General features: G+C 40.1%; 1 protein-coding gene across 8 annotated transcripts; it reads right to left on the reverse strand.

Moving 5' to 3' along the window:
• Window positions 1-4633: 4633 nt before the first annotated feature.
• Window positions 4634-24692, reverse strand: LOC107814884 (chromatin-remodeling ATPase INO80). 8 transcript variants are annotated; one of them, XM_075246304.1, is made up of 24 exons: window positions 24594-24692; window positions 24309-24373; window positions 22560-22647; window positions 21853-22240; window positions 21296-21731; window positions 20992-21192; window positions 20772-20882; window positions 19737-20155; window positions 19506-19614; window positions 19332-19412; window positions 19046-19218; window positions 15041-15166; window positions 11219-11380; window positions 11076-11133; window positions 10354-10584; window positions 10070-10216; window positions 8315-8872; window positions 7974-8231; window positions 7759-7866; window positions 6705-6799; window positions 6475-6631; window positions 5834-6031; window positions 5551-5703; window positions 4634-5343 (listed from the first exon to the last, which is right to left on the reverse strand). In XM_075246304.1, the coding sequence occupies exons 2-24, from the start codon at window positions 24354-24356 to the stop codon at window positions 5023-5025; spliced, it is 4626 nt and encodes a 1541-aa protein (XP_075102405.1). In that variant the 5' UTR covers window positions 24357-24373; window positions 24594-24692; the 3' UTR covers window positions 4634-5022. The 8 variants fall into 8 exon arrangements, with proteins under 8 accessions (XP_075102405.1, XP_075102402.1, XP_075102403.1 ...); XM_075246301.1 differs by having other exon boundaries at window positions 5551-5706; XM_075246302.1 differs by lacking the exon at window positions 24594-24692 and adding an exon at window positions 24508-24525 and having other exon boundaries at window positions 5551-5706.
• Window positions 24693-24768: the final 76 nt, after the last annotated feature.

Here is a 24768-nt window from a genome sequence, read left to right on the forward strand (position 1 = left end):
GCTTTAAAATTTTGGTTTGGTCCAAGAACATCCACTCTCCTGAAGATTCAGTCATAAAGTCCATCTGAAGTGTGTTTTTCAAGAAATTGCTCGAGTTTTAGCAAAAGCGACAACAACCTAATGAGTATGAATAAGATCTTTTTCGATCTTACTGTCTATTATGATCCAATTTTCCTTAGTTTTATGTTAAAGATGTTGCTGCGAAATTTTATGTTCAGCTTGTCAAAATATGGATACATTTTTTTCTAGCAATTATTACAACCAAAATATCCCACACTGTGGTGTCTGGGGAGAGTAGTGTGTACGCAGTACTTACCCCTACCTTGTGAGGATAGAGAGGTTGTTTCCAATAGATCCTCGGCTTAGGAAAGCATAAGTACCACATTAATGAAAATATAGATAAAGAAGGGACAGTACCAAGAAGCCATATAAAAGCAGAATAAAAACAATCAGATAGTAAGGTGATCAACAATGAAAGAAAACAACGGTTAGTCATAAAAACCTACTACTAACAGAAAGCGACACTGCGTGCCAATACTACTGTTATGAACACTCTAGACTACCTACTCTAATTCTCGACCTCTATACCTTCCTATCAAAGGTCATGTCCTCGGTCAGCTGAAGTTGCCCCATGTCTTGCCTAATCACCTCTTCCAACCTCTTCCTTGACCTACCTCTACCTCTCCGTAGGCCCTCCAATGGCAACCTCTCATACCTCCTCACCGGGCCATCTGTGCTCCTCCTCACATGACCAAACCACCTAAGTCGCGCTTCCCGCATCTTGTCCTCAATAGGGACCACACCCACCTTGTCGCGAATAACCTCATTTCTGATCCTATCTAACTTGGTGTGCCCGCACATCCATCTCAACATCCTAATCTGTACTACCTTCATCTTCTGGACATGAGCGATCTTGACTGGCCAACACTCAGCCCCATACAACATCGTTGGTCTGACTACCACTATGTGGAACTTACCCTTTAAGTTTCGGTGGCACCTTCTTGTCACACAAAACACCGGAAGTGAGTCTCCATTTCATCCATCCCGCCCCAATACGATGTGTGACATCTTCATCAATCTCCCCATCCCCTGAATAATAGACGCAAAGTACTTAAAACTCCCTCTCCTAGGGATGACCTGCGAGTCCAGTGTCACCTCTCCTTCCCCTCCTTGAGTCTCGCCACTGAACTTACACTCTAAGTATTCTATCTTGGTCATGCTCAGCTTGAAACCTTTAGATTCCAGGATCTGTCTCCATAACTCTAATTGCGCGTTCACACCGTCTCGTGTCTCGTCAATCAATACAATATCATCTGCAAATAGCATGTACCACGACACCTCCATTTGGATGTGGCGCGTCAGTACATCCATCACTAGAGCAAACAAAAAAGGGCCGAGTGTCGACCCTTGATGCAACCCCATTATCACCGGAAAATGGTCGGAGTCCCCACCACCGTCCTCACTAGGGTCTTTACTCCATCATACATGTCCTTAATCAACCTAACGTAGGCAACAGGTACAGCTCTAGCCTCCAAACATCTCCACAAAATCTCCCTCGGAACTTTATCATACGCCTTTTCCAAGTCGATAAACACTATATGCGAGTCCTTTCTTCTCTCCATATACTACTCCATCAATCTCCTAACAAGGTGGATGGCTTCTGTAGTCGAACGCCCCGGCATAAACCCAAACTGATTCTCAGAAATAGACACACTCCTCCTCACCCTTAGCTCTAGCACTCTCTCCCAGACTTTCATAGTATGGCTAAGCAGTTTGATACCCCGATAGTTATTGCAATTTTGGATATCACCCTTGTTCTTGTATACATGAACCATCATGCTTCACCAAGCCTGCCTTGTCCGCACTCTTCCAAAACTCCACCGAGATTTCATCCGGCCCGGTCGCTTTGCTCCTGCTCATCTTACGCATAGCCCCCTCAACTTCATCAACTCTAATCCGCCTACAATACCCCAGGTCACAACGACTCCCAGAGAGTTCTAAATCACCCATTACAATGCTCTTGTCCCCCCACCTCATTCAAGAGGTTATGAAAGTAGGTCTGCCATCTCCAACGGATAAGCCCCTTCATCCAACAAAACTCTACCTTCTTCGTCCTTAATGCACTTCACTTGGTCCAAGTCTCGCGCCTTCCTTTCTCGCGCCTTGGCTAACCTGAACAACCTCTTATCCCTACCTCAGCCCTCGAGTTCCTCATGCAAACGACTAAAAGCTGCAGTCTTGGCCGCCGTAACTGCTAACTTTGCCTCTTTCTTAGCCAACTTATAATGCTCGCCCTCTTCTCCTCCTCTTCTACACTTTTCACTAGCTTTAGATACGCTGCTTTCTTGGTTTCCACTTTTCCTTGTAGCTCTCCATTCCACCACCAGTCTCCCTTGTGACCACCAGAGTACCCCTTTGAGTTTACTAATACCTCTCTCGCGACTTTCCTAATGCACTATGCAGTCGTGATCCACATAGCGCTTATGTCCCTATTACTCCTCTAAGCCCTCATAGTCACTAACTTAACCCCCAACTCTTGTGCTTTAGCTTCTGTCAAGGCTCCCCACTTGATCCTATGTTGGCTATACATCGCCCTCTTCCTCCTCTTCCTCGTGATCTCGAGGTCCATGACCAGGAGCCTATGAAGGGTTGAGAGGTTCTCACTCGGGATGACCTTGCAATCCGTGCAAAGACCTCTATCGGACTTCCTGCAGAGTAAATAATCAATCTGAGTCTCGGCTACCGAACTCCGGAAGGTGACCAAGTTCTCCCTCTTCTTCGGGAAACTCGAGTTTGATATCACCAAATCAAATGCTCTAGCAAAGTCCAGCAAAGACGTTCCTCCTCCGTTTCTATCTCCAAAATCAAAGCCAACATGCACATCATCATACTCCCCAAGACGTCACTCCAATGTGGCCGTTGAAATCTCCTCCTATGAAAAGCTACTTGGTATACGGGATACCACGCACCATCTCATCCAAATCCTCCCAGAAACGCCTCTTGACTTCCTCATCCAAGCCTGCTTGGGTGCGTACGCACTGATTATGTTCAAAGTAAAACCTCCAACAACTAGCTTAATAGCCATCAGCATGTCATTCACCCTCTTAACCTCCACCACTAGTTCACGGAGGTCCTTATCAACCAAGATACCTACCTCGTTCCTGCCCCCCACCCCCAGAATACCAAAGTTTGAAACTGCCCACATCTCGCGCCTTATCTCCTACCCACTAGTCTCTTGTACACAAGCTATATTAATCTTCCTTTTCTCAAGAATCTTCACTAATTCTATAGATTTTCCAGTCAAAGTTCCTATGTTCCAAGATCCCACTCTCAGCCTAGTATCTCCCTTAGCCCTCTTACCCCCTTACCCCGCACCCCCTCCCCCGAGCTGGCACCCCCCAAGGACAAGACTTTACCCTACTGTCGTTCACCAAAGCCATTATAATCTACGAGTCACTATGCAAGCACTATCCCGAAAACAAGCGACAAAAATAAAATGAATTACTGAAAAATAATCTACCACTAAAGGTCGCAAAACATGTGAAGAAATAAAATAAAGGAACTAAAGGAAACTATAATCTACAACTAAAGGTCAGACAAACAGGTGAAGAAATAAAACAAGGGGACTAAAGGAATTATAATCTACAACTAAAGGATAGAAAAATAGGTGAAGAAATACAATACAAGAGCTAAAGGGGGCTATAATCTACAACTAAAGATCCCAAGGATATATGAAATAAAGATTCAAAATAAAGATGTAAAGAAGTAGATAACAATATAAACAAGTAGTCAAAGCTATCACTAATGCAATTAAATTGACAATGTTATGGTAAATACTAAGCTACTAACTAAAGATTCAAGAACAAAATAGGCAGGCAAGGGGATACAGTTACGCTAAAATATCAAACTATTAAAATATTAATACAAGAGAGGAACAATAGAACCTAGATTGCAGCAAGGAGGGGTGTTATCCAATCGTAGAATGATTCTTGTCCTCTTCAAGATGGTGAAGAAAATGGCAGTCTTTTTTTATTCTGTGATGTTGAACAAGAACCCTTAATTTCAGATTAAACAAATTATCAAACCTTCTAAACCTCCCAGCAATTTCAAGGAAATCCGGTGACCGGAAGACGGTGATGACGTCAGAAACCGGCGAGAGAGGCGAACCACTTGGGAACCAAGTATTACCAGAAATAATCTTTGTTTCTTGATATTCTCCAAAAAAAAGATAATTAAAGAGGTTTTTCAACCAACTACACCACGAAACCAGTTTATTAATGGTAAATCTGATCTGTTTATGAAAATCAAGAATCTTGATGAAAGTGGCAGAGAAGAAATAGATTGAATGCTCAATCTATATTGTTACTGGGTAATTTCGTGAATGATCCAGGTCCGAACACTGGATGTTGACACAAAAAGAAAAAATTTGCACGATAAAAATGAGCGTCCTACTTCAAGGAGTTCAAAGCAAGCTGGAACAACCGTTTGTAGCTCGAGTTACAAATTGTTAAAGCATTGGCTTTTAATGTTAAGTAATTGGAGTAATGTGATGATAATGACCACAGCGCATATGAGAAGCATGAGTATGCAACAGATGATCAATATCATCTTAAAGAAGCAAACGGACTAATGGTTACAACTATAACCCTATGAACATCTTTTAATGGCTCTATAAGATCATTTCTTGTGATTACATTGTCAACAAAAATATCTCCTCCAGGAGAAAATTTTGCCAACTATTGGCTGATTACATTAACTTTTACTATTTAACAAAAAAGTACAAATGAGTGCCTACTGTACATCACCATGCTTCAAGTATAGTAGCCAAGAAGTCTCGTGCTCGGAGTCCTATGAATATTCTGTACAACCAATATACAATTCTGCACTTCCTCCTCATTCTGCTACTGCGTTTTTCCAGCAGAACGGGTTTTTGCTTGTCCAAGCCTGCACTTGAATCCCTCAGGGAAGAAAAGACTCAGTAGCTCAACAAAAAGAAGACATAATAATGCATTCGTCATACTATCAGCCAGCTAACAGATTATTATGTCTTAATGCTTCTTCCTCAGCTCCTCCTCTCCCACCACTGGTGCTGATATCCGACAAAGAATAGTTATGGTTCCCCTCTCGGTTCATAGGAGGGCTGGCAGTAAATGCTGGTTCAAGGTTCTCGTTGACGCTCTTAGTTGGCCTCTTCAGCCTTTTTGGCCGTTGTTGCATGTCAATGTTTTGTGGGGAGACATCTATATCATCTTCCATCAGTGAGTTTGGTGATAATGATTCAAGATTTTTTGGATTCTTTTGAGGCCTCGATTTTGGGGTTTGCTTGTCGGTGGAACCTTTCCTCTGCACATATAAGATTATGAATCACGACAAATTGAAAATTTTACTATACAGTTGAGCTTGTTCATTGTGCAACAAGAAGAAGCTAAGGCAATTATTTTGAAATGAGTGTACAAGTATAACTTAAGCCAAGTATATGCAGCTACTATAAACCTAAGTTCGTGAAAAAGTCAATATCAGAAACAATATTTGCATCTGAGAAGTAATCACCTTTTTACTACTTGATTTTGCTTTCCCCGGATCAAGAGTGTCATCCACATTCCCAACAGATTCACCGTTTGTAAGATCTTCTAATGATGCATCACCATCCGCACCAATTCGTATGCCTTTGGTGCCACCTTTCCTCTTTTGTCTTTCTTTAGCCTGCTAATGATCCAACACCATATTGCTCAACTAGAAACAAGAAATAAGCTGAAAAGGGGAGGAGGGGAGGAAGGGAAGTAGGAGAACTAATTATCATTAGGAGATTCCGAGCGCTATTCTTAATTCCCACCTGAAGAGGAATTTCCTTCAGTTTCTGCTCCAATTGTTTATCATCAATCAGCAAAGAGACGACATCTTCTGGAGCCAAAAGGTCACCCTGAACATGTCCTCCTGTCATGACAAGCTGTTGCACGGTGTTCTTCTGACTGGCTCTCTGGAGAATTTTCTCTTCAACCGTCTCTTTACAGATTAAGCGATAAACAGTAACCTGCAAGTGAAATAACACCTCTTTACATAGGGAAAAATGATCACAAGACGAGAGGGGCCATTTGCAAATATTAGTGTCGTTTTCACCAGAAGAATGTGATACAACAATCAGAGAAAAAGAAGGAATAACGAATTCATAGAAAAGGTTTAAGAGAAACACTATTGGCACGAAAGTGACCTCTGAAGATAATGATAGGTGGAACTTTTTTATTGCTCATTTTAACGTCTGATAAAAGAAATGCCGGTGCATCCACTACCGGAACTTTTCTGCATAAACTAACTGATTAGCTAAACTGGATTATCTTAGATGCAAGCAAGTTCTTAATCATCCTTTACGATCTCTTCTAAAAGCAGCAACGACCAGGAAAAGATGACAAGATATCGTTATCTTTAGAAGTAGAGCTTCATGGTCAAAAAAAGAAAATGTAGAAGTGGAAAACCTACATCCTTAGTTTGACCCAGCCTATGAGCTCTATCCATCGCCTGTAAATCTAAAGTTGGATTCCAGTCACTCTCATAGAAGATGACAGTGTCAGCAGCTGTCAAGTTGATACCAAGGCCCCCTGCTCTTGTACTCAGCAAGAACACAAAAATGTCGCTCCTACGAGGAAATCAACATTAGTCAGTAAAATATAAAAAAACGGATTATAAGTTCCTTCGAATTCAAAACATACCGATGCTGGAAATCTTTGACCATGTCTCGTCTATCCATTATAGTGGAAGATCCATCAAGCCTCAAGTACTTATATTTCCTGTAGTGCATGTAGTCCTGCAAAACAAGTGAAAATATTAGCAATCTCACAAGTGAAGAGTTTCTTTATCCTTGCAATTTTAGATCCATTACAAATGAAAACTTTCCTAGTCATGGGGGTTATGTTGCAGTAGAAAACTTACTCTGGTCTTCGCAAAACTGAGTCCATTATAAGATGAATGAAGCAAATAGAGAAACCAATACAAGAGTCTCAACAACAGCTTCGTATAACTTCTTCTTTAAGGCTTAGCTTCATACAGTAAGAACTATGAAGCATAAAGCATAGTTGGTAATGTTGTTATTATTGTTGTATGCTTAGCTTCACATAGTATGCTCAAGAAACTACTCCATGATTCAATCTAACCTAAGCTTGGTAGGAGTTAGGACGTCAAAAGAAAGCGACACTCAGAACTCATTGTTTATGCATAGGCGGGTAAGTATCTGTTATCAAACAGTTATTCCAAGATGAGCTACAAACCTCTCCCACGCATTGATGGGGGAAGAGAACCTGTACTATAACCAAAACACGGGAAAAGGTACTACATGACAAACATTATAGCAGTGCTTAATTTAGCAACACATGGTTATTTTCGATCATTTTGATAACAACAACAACAATAACCCAGTAAAATCCCACTAATGGGGTCTGGGGAGGGTAGTGTGTACGCAGACCTTACCCCTACCCCGAAGGAGTAGAGAGGCTGTTTCCGAAAGACCCTCGATCAATTTGATAGCTTCACAAAAGTTTTACACGCAAGCTGCATTTTGCATTTACACCAGCTATGGTTAGTGAACCAAAGCATGGCTGAGACTACCAGTAAACTTGCTTTCCCTCAGTCTCTTTTCAACTCTCCAAAGCTAAAACCAAATACAAACATACAGTTGCATAGGCAGAGAAACTGCCACTGCTACTAGCATCATAGCATTACAAAAAGACAAATCTAAACCACCAAGGAGCAGCAGAAAGATTCAAATACCTCTATAATATCCAACATTTTTGTCATTTGTGCAAAGAGAAGAACACGGTGATTCCCTGCCCGCAAGCGCTTTAATAATATGTCAAGTGTTTGAAGCTTCCCTGAGTCCTGTAATTACATAGGACATTTAGATATTGTATGTGCTTAAAGGCACATAGATGTATTAAAGAGGAAAGGAAAAGAGAAGGAATACATCAATGGAAAAGATAACATACTGTTAGCATCTTTGCAGGGTCAAATGGTTGCACGGGTGGACATGATCCAAATATTTTGTATGTAAGCTGAAGAGCAGGTTGTGAGACAGGTAATTCAGAGTCTATCTCTTGTATTAAATGGTGTGTGACACCTGGCTTCCTAGGACCATTATATTCCGATGTGCGTGCAAACCCAACCAACAACCTCTTAATCCATGGATGGTGTAGTTCCTCGAGCATTTTGTAAGCAAAATTTCTATCCGAGCAATGAGCATTTATCTACAAAATAAATCTGGTAGTTAGTAACCATTTGCTTATGCATGGAGAGCACAAAGTAAGAGCAACAATGTACTACCACTTACAGGGGGTGCTCTTGTTCTAGGAATGAAGGAGTATATGGAATGTAAGAGATTAACATTAGATAAAAGCCTATCCTGATGTTCCATGACCAAAGCTTCAAATGGTGCATCACCAGGACCTGTGGCAAGTCTTGTTCTTAATAAATCTGTTCCTGTCTTAGATGGAAGCAATAACATTCGCGTCACCGCTCTTACTTTGTCCCGCCCAAGGTGCCTAAAATAGAGATCATCATCCTTAGACTCCATCAGCAAGTCCAAAATTTCATCTGAAAACTGTCGCTTGCTTCTCACAATTGAGAATAACAATTTTTCCAAAAAAGAACCAGTTGCCGAAAATGAAACCTCCATAGGTGACATATCAATCAACCGAGTAAAACCAAATGTTCCGCTCCGTATATAGCCAACATCTGACTTGTGTACTTCTTGCAGGATCGAGCGGTGAATATTCTCCGGAGAATATATGTTAAAGTACTTATCAAATAATTCTTTTCTTACACCTTGGGCCAGAGTTGAGTGAAGCATGCTCGATCTGAGAGCTTCCCGGTATACCAACTTTGGAATCTGAAAGGGATTTATGAGAAGAGTAAGTTCAATACGCATAAAATTTCCTGAGTATTAAGAAGTCCTACTTAGCCAACATTTCACAGTTTCCACATGCATATATTCAGGAATATCAGCAAGAATCATCTTGCTGAACTGGCTCTAGTTGATTCAATTCATAAAATTGGATTTACTTGACATGTTCTAGTAAAATTGAGCTCCAGAGTAAACAATAACTTGTTCTTCGCGTTCTTTTATGATAGTTTCTACATAATCTTCTATTTTCTGTAGATAAGTAATTTTTATTGACAGTAAGCGAATAGGGAGTAGAAAAGAGGTAAATAGAGCTGTAGACTGACGCTCCAATCTACATAATCCAACCAGCCACCTATGCATTATCTCTAGTGTAATCCAGAAGTGTACAAAAAGCACAATAGCATAAATCTGATCAAGTAATTTCGTATTCCATCACATGGCCTTCGATTTGGTTCTCTCCACATTGTCCGCATAACAGCCTATGGGATTACATTTTAACCTCTGCCCTTCTACTTCCAGCATTGAAGAGTTAAACAACAGTCCTAGACATTGTATTGTTAGCACCAAAGAGAATCTCAAAAAGTCCATAGCTGTGTTGCTACGTTATAGTGAAATGAGTAATGATTAACCATCTTCACCACTCCTTCACATAAAAAACACCAGCTGATATGTCTTATCAAATTATCTGCAGAAAATATTGTGTTCCAAGCAGCTCTCTCAACATGTTGATACCGCCGGAGTGAGGTTCCAGGTGGTAGACCGATGGTGAAGTAGGAACCGTAGTGTCGGCATGATGGTGGATGAAGGACAGGGGGGAGGTTGTAGCAATCTGAAAGGTTTTTTATTGGGGTAAACAATCCAGCTAGGATAGTTCCCCTTTTTTGGATTATTATTTGGTCTCAATTCCACTTGTCAGTCTTATTTGTTTAATTTCCATGTCATCTACGTTTGAGTTTCACGTGCCTGGAGACTGTTAGTATTGTGTTCGATAGGTACATTTTGCACATAGGTTAAGTGTTCAATAGGGTCACACTTGAGGTGTCTAATCAAAATTTTTGACAAGTTCAAGGGGCTGTCTATGCACTATGCCATTAAATGACTGCATTGAATCAGGCAGTTTTCTGTGTACATTATAAACAATAATAATACCAAACAAGAAGCATAAAGAGATCTAAGGAGTACCTGGTATGTAACAGCACTTCGACCGCCAGAATAGAATACATCCTCCAGTTCCCCGAAGGGAGGAGGTAGAAGTGAGTTTGGAACCTCTCCAAAATAGAAGTAAGAAGTTCCTTCATTTCTCTCAAACAGCTCTGGATGGTTGCACACCTGGCATTTTCCAACAAGAGAAATAAAAGCACTTGGTGAAAAAAAACTATGGAAAAAATAAAACTAGTATGGAAGGTCCCCCATAAAATTATCAGGTGATGCAACACGAAAGAGCAGTAAAGAAAGAGATCAATCACCTTCCTTAGCTGGATAACAATATTCATCAGGTTTAGAATTTTCTTCTCATTGAGATGCCCACGGCTGCTATCAAACAACTCAGCAAGGGATATCTTGTCTCTTATTGCTCGATAAAATGCCTGCTGACGAGAACTCAACTTACAGTGCACTGTGATTTCAGTTTTCCCAGTCAACTCAGAAACCACATCCTTTTTAACCCGTCGGAGCATGAAGGGTTTTAAAATGGCATGCTGTTCAGAAGATTCAGAAAAGAGAAATCCATCAAAATGGAAAGTCTAGTTACCTAAGGAGATATTAGACTTTACCTAAGATGATATACTAATAATATTCAGACTAACAGAGAGAATAAAGATGGAGATATTATTACAGGATTTGATGAATTACCATCCAAAAAATTCCAGATAAGATTGACATCCATGAATAGCAACAATAACCACATAACAAGGATGTTTCTAACTAAATACTAGAGTGAGTGTTCCTGACACCAGAAATATACAAGATGAGAATATGCAAATAGAAGAAACTTATAAAAGAGTTCATGGAGTGTTCTTGACAAACTAAAATATAAACAATGACAATGTGTACTACATGTCTATTTTTAGTTAAGTCAAAATGATAGGAAATATTCCTCAGAAAGAAATTGAATTGTTGTAGGTCATAAGGCAGCTGTATCTTAGGATATTGGATTGTCATAAACAACTACAAAGCAAAGATCCCTCACCAGTCGGCTGAGCTGGTGCTCGTTCAACGTCCCACCATGCTCTGCGTGGTTCTCAATTCTGATCAGAAAGCACAACGAATTATCACCAGGATGGACAACTGATACATTAAAGCAAGAAACACCTTACACTGAAACATACATACCCTTTTGAAAACCATTCGTTGAATTGTTCGTGGCTATCAAATAAAGTAGGCATAATAAAGTGGAGGAGCGCCCAGAGCTCAGCCATGTTATTTTGAACGGGAGTACCAGTCAGAAGCAAACGGTTTCGACAATTGAAACTCAACAATGTCTTCCATCTTATACTGCCAACCAGAGCACAACAAGATAGAATGAGAGTGAGAAGTTATGATTAACAACTTGTTGCCTTATTCAGATTATTCAACAGGTAAAACAAGATACATGGATGTGCAGACTTAACAACAACAACCCAGTAAAATCCCACTAATGGGGTCTTGGGAGGGTAGTGTGTACGCAGACCTTACCCCTACCCCGAAGGAGTAGAGAGGCTGTTTCCGAAAGAACCTCGGCCCAAAAAAATAAAAAGACAAAAGGGCAAAAAGGGAGACAATATTAGTATCACAACAACAATCATAGGATAAATAGGAACACCATGGAATCCAGAAGAAAGATGCAAAGTAAAAGGAGACAATATTAGTATCACCACAACAGTCATAAGAAAAATAGGAACACCATGAAATCTAGAAGAAAGATATAAAGCAAAAACGATAGCTAGTAAATAGGACCTGCACTAAAAAGCGAACTAGTAAGCCACAACATTCCCACTAGTTATCTTAGACAAAAACCCTACATGGCTAGTCCTACCATGTTACGAAGTAAGGCACGACTCAACTACCTCCTAACCTACAACCCTAATACTCGACCTCCACATCTTCCTATCAAGTGTCATGTCCTCGGAAATCTGGAGCCTCGACATATCCTGCCTGATCACCTCTTCCAATACTTTTTAGGTCGCCTTCTACCTCTTCTCGTGCCCTCCGTAACCAGTTGCTCACACCTCTGTCACCGGAGCATCTGGGCTTCTCCTCTGAACATGTTTGAACCATCTAAGCCTCGCTTCCCGCATCTTGTCATCGATGGGAGCCACATGCACCTTCTCCCGAATATCATCATTCCTAATCTTATCTATCCTAGTGTGCCCGCACATCCACCGCAACATCCTCATTTCTGCTACTTTCATCTTCTGGATATGTGAGTTCTTAACGGGCCAACACTCAGCCCCATACATCATGGCCGGTCTAACCACCGCTTTATAAAACTTACCTTTGAGTATCGGTGGCACTCTCTTGTCACACAGGACTCCAGATGCTAACCTCCACTTCATCCATCCTACCCCAATACGGTGTGTCACATCCTCGTCGATCTCCCCTCCCCCCTGGATAACCGAACCAAGGTACTTGAAGCTGCCTCTACTCGGGATGACCTGCGAATCAAGCCTCACATCCACGCCCACTTACCCTGGCTCAGCGCTGAACTTACACTCCAAGTATTCCGTCTTCGTCCTGCTCAGCTTGAAACCCTTAGACTCAAGAGCTTGTCTCCAAACCTCCAGCCCCTCGTTAACACCGGCTCGCGACTCATCAATCGGAACTATGTCATCGGCGAATAGCATGCACCATGGCACATCCCCTTGAATATGGTGTGTTAACGCGTCCATCACCAGGGAGAATAAGAACGAACTGAGCGCAGAACCTTGGTGTAACCCCATTACAACCGAAAAATGCTCAGAGTCACCTCCTGCTGTCCTAACCCGAGTCTTAGCCCCATCATACATGTCGTTAATCGCCATAATGTAGGGAACCGACACACCTTTTGCCTCCAGGCATCTCCAGAGAATTTCTCTAGGAACCTTGTCATACGCTTTCTCTAGGTCAATAAACACCATGTGCATATCCTTCTTCCTCTCTCTGTATAGTTCCACCAACCTTCTAACAAGGTGTATAGCTTCTGTAGTCGAACGACCCGGCATGAACCCGAACTGGTTGTCGGATACAGACATTGTCATCCTCACCCTCGCTTCAACCACCCTCTCCCACACTTTCATGGTATGACTCAGTAATTAGTAATTTGATACCGCTATAATTGTTACAACTCTGGATATCACCTTTGTTCTTATACAATGGAACCACCGTACTCCACCTCCACTCATCCGGCATCCTTTTCCCCTTAAAAATAATATTAAACAACCTAGTCAACCACTCCAAACCTGCTCTCCCCACAATCTTCCAAAATTCCACCGAAATCTCATCTGGCCTGGTCGCTCTGCCCCTACTCATCTTACGCATAGCTCCCACGACCTCCTCAACCTCGATACGCCTGCAGTACCCAAAGTCACGGTGACTCTCGGAATGCTCCAATTCGCCTAGCACAATATCCCGATCCCCTTCTTCATTCAGAAGTTTATAAAAGTAAGTCTGCCATCTCCTCTTAATCTGGGCATCTTCCATCAACACTCTACCATCTTCGTCCTTGATGCATCTCACTTGGTCCAAATCCCGAGCCTTCCTCTCTCTCAACTTGGCCAGCCGGAATAACTTCTTGTTCCCACCTTTTTCCCTCAATTCCTCGTACATACGACCATAAGCCGCAGTCTTAGCCTCTGTGACCACCAGCTTAGCCTCCTTCCTAGCTGCCTTATACCTATCCATGCACAATTGCCTCTCCTCCTCACCTATGCTCCCCACTAACTTCAGGTACGCCGCCTTCTTTGCTTCCACTTTACCTTGGACCACTTCATTCCACCACCAGTCTCCTTTGTGCCCACCAGAGACGCCCGTCGAGACCCCTAACACCTCTCTCGCAGCCTCCCTAATACAGTCTGTTGTCGTTGACCACATAGTGCTCGCGTCACCACTGCTCCTCCAAGCTCCCATAGCCGACAACCGCCCCTCCAACGCTTGGGCTTTATCCTTAGTTAAGGCTCCCCACCTGATTCTCGGTCTTCCTCGAGTAGACCTTTTCCTCCTCTTTAACATAATACCAACGTCCATCACCAAGAGCCTATGCTGCGGATGTGCAGACTTACATGAATAAATAAATGTGCCAGTGTTTTAAATTGTGGCATTTGAGAAATGAAAGTTAAATCATATTTGAGGTTCTTGTCATCATTTGCATCCCCTGTTGATTCTTATTAATGCTTATTTGACACGGCTAATCAATAAAAGAGTACCTGAAAACAGCTCTTGTATCTATGCTCCAATATTATAGATGGAAAAACAAAACGTTTGTATATCCACAGGCATGGAAAGCAATTGAAACTCATTAAGTCAATTCCAAGCAGTAAGATTTCTAAAACTATAAAACAAAAAGACAAGACAAAAAGAACCTAAACTGATCCAAAAAATATTACTATGGTCTAATGACAGTAGTTCCATAGCATGTGCATATCTGCTTCCGAGCTTGTAATTTTGGTTAGTTAAGGTATAGTTATTTTTTGATATTTTTTTGCATGGTAATGATTACACATTGAACTCAGATCTTATTAAAAGTTGAACAACTTATAACCTGTGCAGTCACCTAATACGGACACTGAATCATATGAGCGAAAGAGAAAACGTGAAGCTGTTGTATATGATTTTCTTAAGCATGAAGCATTACCACAAAGACTCCATATACTATAAAAAGAATGGTTTATAGTGCAAGTTTTAGCAAACCAGCTCTAAGCTCAGACCAGAAGTTTTTCAGATAATTGAAGGTAGAGTTCAGCATGTTTTGGCTTAACAAGGAAATCAAAGTGAAATGTTGTTGTTCCCAGTAGCTAGTGAGCTTTACAACGTGAATAATACTTTGAATAAGTTTGCTAGCAACTAGAAAGCAAGGGTCCTGGTACTCAACAAGGGATTGCTTAGACGCTTTAGCTTCCACCACATTCCAGTAAATGATAACACTTATTAATGTGGTTAAACCAAACAGTAGGACAAGGTTTTCAAGGCTGGACGACAGACCTGTTTGCGCTTTTGATTGCCTGAGCTTCATCCAGTACCATGTATTGCCATTTGACGCGTCTGAAGTATTTCTCATCAGAGACTAGCAGTTGATAACTGGTAATGAGAATATGGAATCCAGCATCCCTGAAATCAAAGTTTGGTTCCATCACTAAACTTACAAGGGACGAATTACAATATCTTTTTATTGAGAAGGAAATGAAATACAAAATTCAGTGCATGGATAAATAACCAAGAAGAGGAACAAAATGCTAAAAACCTCAATGAGTTCCAATGCATAAGAAATGCTTTTTATAAATTAAGATATAATTATTAACTTCATTACCAACTGCATTGAGTAATTCAATACCCAGATAAGCTTGGTTCACCAAAAATTCCATTGGATTTTCACAAAATCAGGATCTCAAGCCTCCACGTGTTGAGCAGTTGCTCATTATTTGGACTAACTTCGATTAAAAATTTTAATTAACTCGGATTTAACTTCTTGACATTTATTTGATACCCTCCACCTCCCCACCCTCACCAAACCTTCCCAACCTTTCTTTGCTATACTTGTCATATTGCTAAATTCCTAGGTGCCCAAGCTAAAAACCATCATCTAACCTATGATTGACTTTGATACTTCAAGCAGATCAGTTTTATGAAGCAATATTTGCCTCATCAATATTCATAGGGAAAAGGTCTAAAATTGCCCCTCTACTGTACTATATTGTTTACTTCTGCCACCCGTTATACTATTTGTCCATTCTAGCCCCTACCGTTAGTGAACTTAAAATATTTGCCCCTAACCCTAACAGATCTACACCGCGGCAGCTGACACGGATCTACACCGCGGCAGCTGACATGTAAGCTGCCAAGTCAGCATATCCCCCTTATTAACCCACCCTAGATCCATAATAGTTGCTCATACTACAATAAATGCGGAATAATTTTTTCTTGACTATCTCTCTATTTTTCTATACCAGTGACCGTCGTCAATGACCACCGTAAACCCCACCGGCAAACTACAAATGCTAAAGGATAACACCAACGACCACTCTTCATTGTTGATTATCATTCTTTCCTTTTCATTTTTTTTCTAGTTATAGCCAGATCCGAAAATGGCCGTGCCGGAAAAGTCCAACTCCGGCAACTGTATATGCTCCTTCATGCCTCTCTTTTCTTTTCACCACATTTTGGAACTTTCATGAACGAACCAAATTCTTTCTCAATCCCCTGATTCTCAAACTCTCAGTAAATTTCTTCAATCTCATGAAACCTCAAGTTATCCAAGACCCCATTTGTAAAACCTCAAATCACATAACTTTAGCTGGCCCGATTAGCAAGAAATCAAAGTTAGAACAACTGAAAATTGCTTTATTATCACAATTGGGAGTGATGCCAAAAATCATATATTGAGTTCTATTTGGACTGATTTGTGGTTTGAGATTGGTTAATGAGCTTCGGGGATTGAACTTTATCCTGACAGTTGGAGGAAACAATTGGTGGTGGCGCGGAACACTACTCCTATTCTTCAAAACTTGATTCCGCCAATTGGGACATTCAAAGTTGTTAGATACTTTGATAAGAGGGGGCTGCAACACTTGACAAATCTTTTGGCGTTGGTCATTCTGGCCAAAAGAGGGCGATTTCACCGAAAAATCAGTGGTGGTAATATGTACATTTCTGTGAGATGTGTTTTTGTATAGAGGTACATGTTTCTTGGTATAGAGATGAAGATATATAATTCAAATTTTGCAAAGATCTAGTGGTTTGGAGTTAAGAGAGAGCGAAAGAAGATTGAGAGTATTTTAATAGAAGGAGAAGAAGATGAGAACATTTCAGATGAGAAAATTTAATAGAGGGAGAAGAAGATGAGAACGATCTTTTGGAGGTTTTGGAGTGTGTGGGTCTGTGAGTTAAGAGAGGGAGAAGAAGATCAGAATTTTTTAATTAAAAAAAGGGTGGGTTAATTAGTGGAACCTGCTTACTTGGCTGCTGATATGGACAAAATATTAGAGGAGTCAGATGCCACGGTGGAGGGACGTTAGGGCAAAGGGCAATTGTGCAAATTTTGTTAACGGTAGGGGTGGATCTGGACGAAAAGTATAACGGGGGACAAACATAAACTATATACCATAGTATAGGGGCAAATTCGGACCTTTTCCCATATTCATAATCAAAATAAAAGTGCCTTACCAAGAATGAATTTCAATGAACAAGAAAAGAACAGCAAATTCAGCTCAAGGATTATAGATCAATCAGCCTAATTGGAAGTGTTGATAAAATAGCTGCAAAGTTACTGGCTGAAAGATAGAAAAAAGTGATTGGGAAACTTATTTCTGGACATCAAAATGCCTTCATCAAAGACAGACAAATCACAGATGCAGCCTTAATTGCCGACGAAGTTCTTGAATGGAAACGGAAGAGAGGGGAATCAGGCATCCTATGTAAGTTGAACATAGAGAAGGCCTTTGATCAACTCGTAAGTTGAACATAGAGAAGGCCTTTGATCAACTCAACTGGCAATTCCTCATCACAATGCTAAAGAAGATGGGATTTGGTGATAGATGGATCAAATGGATAAAATTTTGTATTAGTACTGTGAAATACTCAGTCTTGGTCAACTCCAGCCCAGTTGGGTTTATTTCCCCACAGAAAGGTATGAGGCAAGGAGACCCCCTCTCCCCCTTTCTCTTTATTTTGGCTATGGAAGGGTTGAGCATAATGCTTGAAAAAGCAAGGGACCTGCAATAGATAAAAGATACTGACGTAGGCACTGGTCAAGGGAATGCTATTACAATCTCACACCTGATTTTATGCAGATGATACCCTCATTTTTTGTGGAGCAGAAGAGCCACGTGCTACTCTTAAATCTGGAAGGATGTGGTGGCTGCAAAGCATGGTGTGCAGAGCCATTGGTGCACCAAAACCTGTAGAGCTCCACATGGTGTAGGCTAATGGAAGAACATAACCAAATGGTGGGATGAATTTTACCAGAACTGCAGTTCCTGGTTAGTGACAAATATAAAATTTTGGAAAGACAAGTGGCTGGGGAATTCAGCTTTGCAAACTGATTATCCTGATCTCCAGTAATCCAGACTCCACCATCTCACAAAATAGAGCAGACAATGCACGGAACCCACAACTCAGAAGGAACCTACAGGAATGGGAGCTTGAAGAACTCTGCAACTTACTTGAAAGATGGGGGAAATGCACAGCCAATGAGCAGATTTCAGACAGACTAAGATGGGGTGATAAAGCAGATTGTCTATACCCTGTTAAAGCAGGATATTCAACTCTTTGTGCCCAGAATGAGATGGTGGATAATTGGTCATGGAAAATAATCTGGAAAACGAAATTACCCCCTAAAGTGATTTGTTTCAGCTGGATAGCACTCTACGAAGCATGTTTGATTAACATAATCTCCGGAGGAGGAACATACACATTGTCTACAGATGCTATATGTGCCATCAGAACATAGAAACCAACAGTCATTTCCCATTACATGATATCTGGAACATGTTCTTTTCAGCTTTTGGACTCAGTTGCCTGAGAGGATTAAGGATGCCTTCATATGCTGGAGTTCATGGAAAGTTGGTAGGTCCATCAGGAAGATCTGGAAAATGATTCCTGCCTGTATTTTTTGGTGTATCTGGACGAAAAGGAATCGAAGATATTTTGATGGAATATCAACTCCTAATCACACTCTCAAGGCTAATTGTCTTTTATTTCTATATAGCTGGAGTAATCTCTTTCCTATAAACTCCACTGATAAGTTTTTGGACTTTGTTAGCTCCTTATCTTTAGTATAGGGCACATTGTAATGGAGCTAACAAACTCACTTTTGAATTTACTATCGTTTGTACTACTTGCATCTACTTGATGCCATTAATGATATCACTTCATCTAAAAACAGAATAGCAAATTCAAGATCAATGAGGGAGACAAGAAAGAAGCAAAAGTGTAGGCAATTCCACTACTCTTGTCTTATGTATAGTAATAACCAAAGCCAAATGAAATTACCGCCGATATAGACGTTTTGGGTTAATATTCTTCCGAAGTACCATTCGCTCTTGTAACCCTCCCCAATATGGAAGAGTTTTCAGATCAGGGCAGAAACGACCAATTTCATCAGCCCAGTTGTTCAAGACTGATGCCGGAGCAACAACTAAAAAGGGACCCCATATATTCTTGTCCTGTAGAGATCAATGAAGCCAAGTTACTGGACTTCTCTGCCAGAAAGATTTTTGTTTTGATAATTTAGTACAAGACAGTTCATAAATAAAACATCAGCAACGAGATCGCTTACTTCTGCCAAATGAGCCAAGAAGGCCATGGCCTGGATTGTTTTGCCAAGACCCATCTCATCAGCAAGAATACCATTTAAACCCTGACAGATAAAGTTGAATGTTATAAGCCAGCCAAACAAAATCTCCATAGAGGTTGAGCAAAAAGATCAACATTCAGGAAAATGACAACCTACCTGCTCGTAACAATTTACAAGCCACTGGAGGCCTTTCAACTGATACTCTTTAAGAGTACCCTTGAATATTTCTGGCGTCTGTACTGTTGATGCCACAGGCATGGTTGACCTAAAGGTACACCGAAACACAGCGAGTCAGTACCGTCAGAGAGTGGAGCAACAAAATTGGTGCCACTACAATCTCTCAGCAAAAGAACAAAGACGATATCTCAGAGGAGCTCAAAAACTCACGGATGCAATAAGTCTATGTTAGCGGCTGCGGCATCTTGCTGGGAGGGTTCAATTTCAGCAGCTTGCCGCAGCTTCAGACATTCACTATCAAATGCACTTGTCATCATTTTCTGCTTTGAAACTGCATCCTGTGCAGCTTTCAAAGCCTCTTTTCTCAGCTCAGCCTCTTCAGGATCCTCTTCCTCTCCAGGTCTAGCTTCACCGGAACTTAACAACATTTCTTGGTCATTTGTCATTTCATCACCTAAAGTCACAGCCTCAGAGGATAAAGTTGATTTATTTTGCATGAAATGGCTGTAAAGTTCAGTTTGAGATAGCAGAAAGTTGAGCCTCTGTTGTTGTCTCTTTGCTTCACGAAGCTCCTGTTCGCGCTTCAAAGCTTCTGCAGCTTCTTTTTCCTCCCTTTTCCTTACTTCTGCCTGCAACATTAAAAATTTTACATCTTAGGAAGCCCTCTAGTCAAACAGTCAACAGCAGAAACTCGTGAAGAAGTATGTTCTTTTAGCATATTCAATCTTCTGGAGGAAACACAACGAAGGACATGCATCTTTATGAGTCCGTAATCCTTATAAATGTACATTTCCTTTTCTAATAAGTGTATCAATACTCCATTGCAAGCTTTAGTAGGTAAACCAACAAATAACCCAAAAAAATATTGGCTGAAAAGAAACTCTTACGGCAACAATATCATCAATCTAACATGCCGTTATGATATAAAATAGGGACAGAACTAGGGAGCCAGAATAGGTGAATATATCTTTGTCAGCTTTCATTATCTTCTTCAGGATAGTACAGGCTAAGATGAACATACAATGTGGTAATAGTCTTAAAACCATCAAAACAGAGAGTTGCATCTTGGCTAATTAAGGATGCAGTTAACCATACTTGAAAAAAGAATGCAGTTAACCATGGCTGACTTTCCCCCCTCCCTCCTCTCCGGCTGCTCAGGTTGCTCTCGAATAGCAACTTCTTATACATACCATAATAGCAAAAAGTTCACTATGAAATAATGTCAAAAAGGTAGAATTTAAGTACCATCTCCTTATCAACTCTCTTCCAAAACACGAGCATGTCCCTAGCAAGTTTCCTTGTACGAATTACAGCACCTCTCATCACCTTAAGTGATCTGCTAACTTTCATTTTTACCTGAAAAAGGGAACCCACCACTCAAGTAAGAACGTCCAAAAGACAACTAGCATGGAAATTTGCAGAATCGCACACAAATTTGTTCTAACAAGATCAAGGCCGTGCTTACCTCTCTCTGACAAGTTTCTGAAAACCTCTTGGCATCAGTCAATTGCTTCCTGTGGAAATTGATGAATGTCTTATGATGTTTTGGGATTTCTTTTCTGACAAGGTTTATCCAATATTTTCCAATCTTATCCATCTCTTCCTTCTCAATCACAGAAGGATCTTTCTTCAGTTTTGGCTTTTTGGGTAGACTACGTTCAATAATCTGCAGCTCCAAATGACCACTCATATGTAAGCAACATGACTGATGCCCATATAGCTATGAGATAAACAAAAACTGAACTGCAATGTTAAAGAGAATTACTGACCTCATAGGTGTCTCCTTTCTCTAACACTTTCACATAATAAACCTGTAAGACACCACCCTCTGACAATATAGAACGCCGTATACCTCCTGCAGCCCCCTCAGGGATAGAAGATGCCTCTAATGCAGCTTCGCTGACTTGCAGACTGAATTTCTGACCGGCACTATTAGCAGGCTGGGCTCGCAGTCGTGCCTGAAGAGATTCAAATTGGGGCTTGGGATCACTCATTCCTGCTTGACGTTTGGGCCCAAGTCTCTTATCAGAAGCCATCATTGCAGCCAAAGTCTCCAAATCAAGTGTACCCTTGAGGTAAATTTCATTAACTTGAATATCTGACATGGTTGGCAAATTCAATAATGTTGCCAGCTTTTCATAGGGTGGAGGGATCCTGTATGTGATGTCCTCCCCGAGATCCAAGAAAGCAGGTTCATAAATAGATCTGCAAAAATTCCAAACATTAGGTGACACACTTTACCTTTTGGGGGCTTAAAGTACAAAACAACTTGGGTAAACATCTTTACATTCATTTCAAATGATTAAGTGAAAGCAGAGAGACAAACCTATCACCAGCATATGGTCCTGGAAAATCAGACTGAATATGGTTCCCTAACTTCTGAGTGCTATTGTTAAAACAATCTGATGCAGAGTCAAGTCTGTGTGCTCCTCCTCTATGATCATTTGTTGATTTCTGGTCTCTTGATCCTCCACCACTTCTCATCGCAGGCATCCCATTACGAGTAGCTGCAGGGCTTGCTGAGGAATTACCAAGCCTCCTCTTATACTTTTGAATGTGTTCTCCCAGCATTGCTCTATACCTTTCCTCTGAAATATGGGTACTATAACCTCTGTCCCCATCCCCGTCTTCGTCACTACTATATGAAGTCCGCCTCTTTTTCTTCAACTCCCTACCAGACATTGTACCATTACTCCGGTTCCCGTGTGCTCCACCTATCAACCAACATAAGATGCGGCTGATTATTACAACACTGCATTAGCTTAACTTTTCATTGCCTAAAAGTCAAATTTGCATTGTAATAGGATAAAGAATGTGCATTTGCTAACTCAAGGATTTTCTTTCTTTTGGACCAATATTACAATGATTTTTAGTGAAAAGAATGTGTTATCAGTCACAAATTTAGTCCTAATCGGTCATACTTTTTTTTATAAGTACACAAATTTTAGTCCTAATTGGTCATGCCCATCGACCCATATAATAAAGAATTCAATTTAAAAAGAAAAAAAAACAATGTCAAGAAAGAATGTCTACCTGGGCTACCTCTGCTCTCATCCTGACTACTATTCCCATGATGATCAAAATCATCATCCAGTTGGGGCAGCTGGAAGTTAATCAAAGACTATCCCAAAAAAAAAAGTTAAAGGGAGTAAAATAAGATCCACAATTCAACTAACTTAAGAAGTTCCGCACACCCAATTGAAATTCCAAGAAAAAACCAGCTCAAATAAATCAAAAATCTCTAGAAACAAGCAAATATAAATAGACGTTCTCGAAGAATACACCAACAGAAATCCCCCCACAAAATGTCCCAACAGTAATACTACAACAACAACCCAGTACTAATTACCAGGATTTTATTAAGCAAGACACCATTTTGAGAACCCAACTGAAATTCCAAGAGAAACCCAGTTCATATTAAATTAAAAATCACAACAAACAAGCAAAAAACTAAACTTTCATGAAGAATTAACCATCAAATCCTTAATTTGTAACAAAACAATGGTAACACTAAGTACCAAGATTTTCACATCAGAAGACACCCTTTTCAGAATAGAACAACGTATTAAATAAAAAATCACTACAAACATGCAAAAAAAAAAATAAAAAAAAAATATTCAAGACTTAACCGTTCCCTAATTTGTTACAAAATTATCCTAACACTAACTAGCAAGATTTTAATATCACAAGACACCATTTTGAAAATAGAACAAAACCTCGTATAAATCATAAATCACTACAAACATGCAAAAGAGAAAACTAAACCTTACCAAAATTATCCCAACACAAACTACCAAGACTTTAATATCACAAGACACCTTTTTGAGAATATAGCAAAGCCCATAAAAGATACCTCAAAAGCGCTACAAACTAGCCAAAAATATAAACTTTCTAGAAGTTTTAACACTCAAATCCCTAATTTGTAAAAAAAAGTTATCCTAACACTAACAATTAAGATTTTTATATCACAAGACACCCTTTTGAGAGTAGAGCAAAACCCACAAAGGATACCTCAAAAAGCACTACAAACAAGCAAAACAATAAACTTTCATGAGAAATAACCATCAAATCCCTAATTTTACAACAAAATTATCCCAACACTAACTATCAAGATTTTAACATCACAAGAAACCCTTTTAAGAGTAGAGCAAAACCCACAAAAGATACCTCAAGACACCATTGGTAACAAAACTGTCCTAGCAGCAACACTAATTACCAGGATTTTAGCAAGACACCATTTTGAGCATAGAACAAAACCCATATAAATTCACAAGCTCCACACACCCAAATGAAATTCCAACAAAAAACCAGTTCATATTAAATCAGAAACCACTCCAAACATGCAAAAAACTAAATTTTAGTGAAATATTAACAATCAAATCCCTAGTTTTGTTACAAAATTATCCTAAAACTAACTACCAAGATTTTAACATCACAAGACACCCTTTTAAGAGTAGAGCAAAACCCAAAAGAGACCTACAAACATGCAACAAAACAAAATTTCTAGCAAATTTAACCATCAAATCCCTAATTTGTAACAAAATTATGCTAACATTAACTATGAAGATTTTAATATCACAAGACACCCTTTTGAGAACAGAACAAAACCCACTTCATATTATATCAAAAAAAGAATCACTATAAAAAGGCAAAAACATAACTTTCTCGAAGAATTAACCATCAAATCCCCAATTTACCACAAAATTATCCTAACACAAACTACCGAGATTTTAGTATCACAAGACACCCTTCTGAGAGTAGAGCAAAACCCATAAAAGGTACCTCAAGATTGAAGAGATTGGAGTAGGAATATCGCCTCTTTGGGTCCATGAATTATGTTGTTTGAGCTGAAAAAACAACAGTGGGGACAAGCATTTGGTGTACAATAAATAAAAATAGCGGAAAAAGGAAAATTTGAAGAGAGGAATTTGTAATTGTAATAATAATAGTTAAAGAGAATAAGAGAAGAGAGAACCCTAACCCTAAAGGAGAAAAAGAGGGATAAGGAGAAAGGTGATGGGTGTAACGAGAAAGAAGAGAGAAGAGGAGGTGATGGTATATACTAACGTGCGCCATCGAGGGTTAACTTTGGTTAACGTGCGCTATAGTGACCTCTCTTTTAATTTTCAAGCTCTTTCTTTCTCTGTCTCAGTGTTTGTTGTGATGGAGGGAAGGAGCTTTTCTTTTCTGATAATTAAATCATTAATAATATTAAGCTAATAATGATTTTTTTTCTTTTTAA

The sequence above is a fragment of the Nicotiana tabacum genome, chromosome 23, assembly GCF_000715075.1.
Source record: "Nicotiana tabacum cultivar K326 chromosome 23, ASM71507v2, whole genome shotgun sequence".
Classification (NCBI taxonomy): Eukaryota; Viridiplantae; Streptophyta; class Magnoliopsida; order Solanales; family Solanaceae; genus Nicotiana; species Nicotiana tabacum.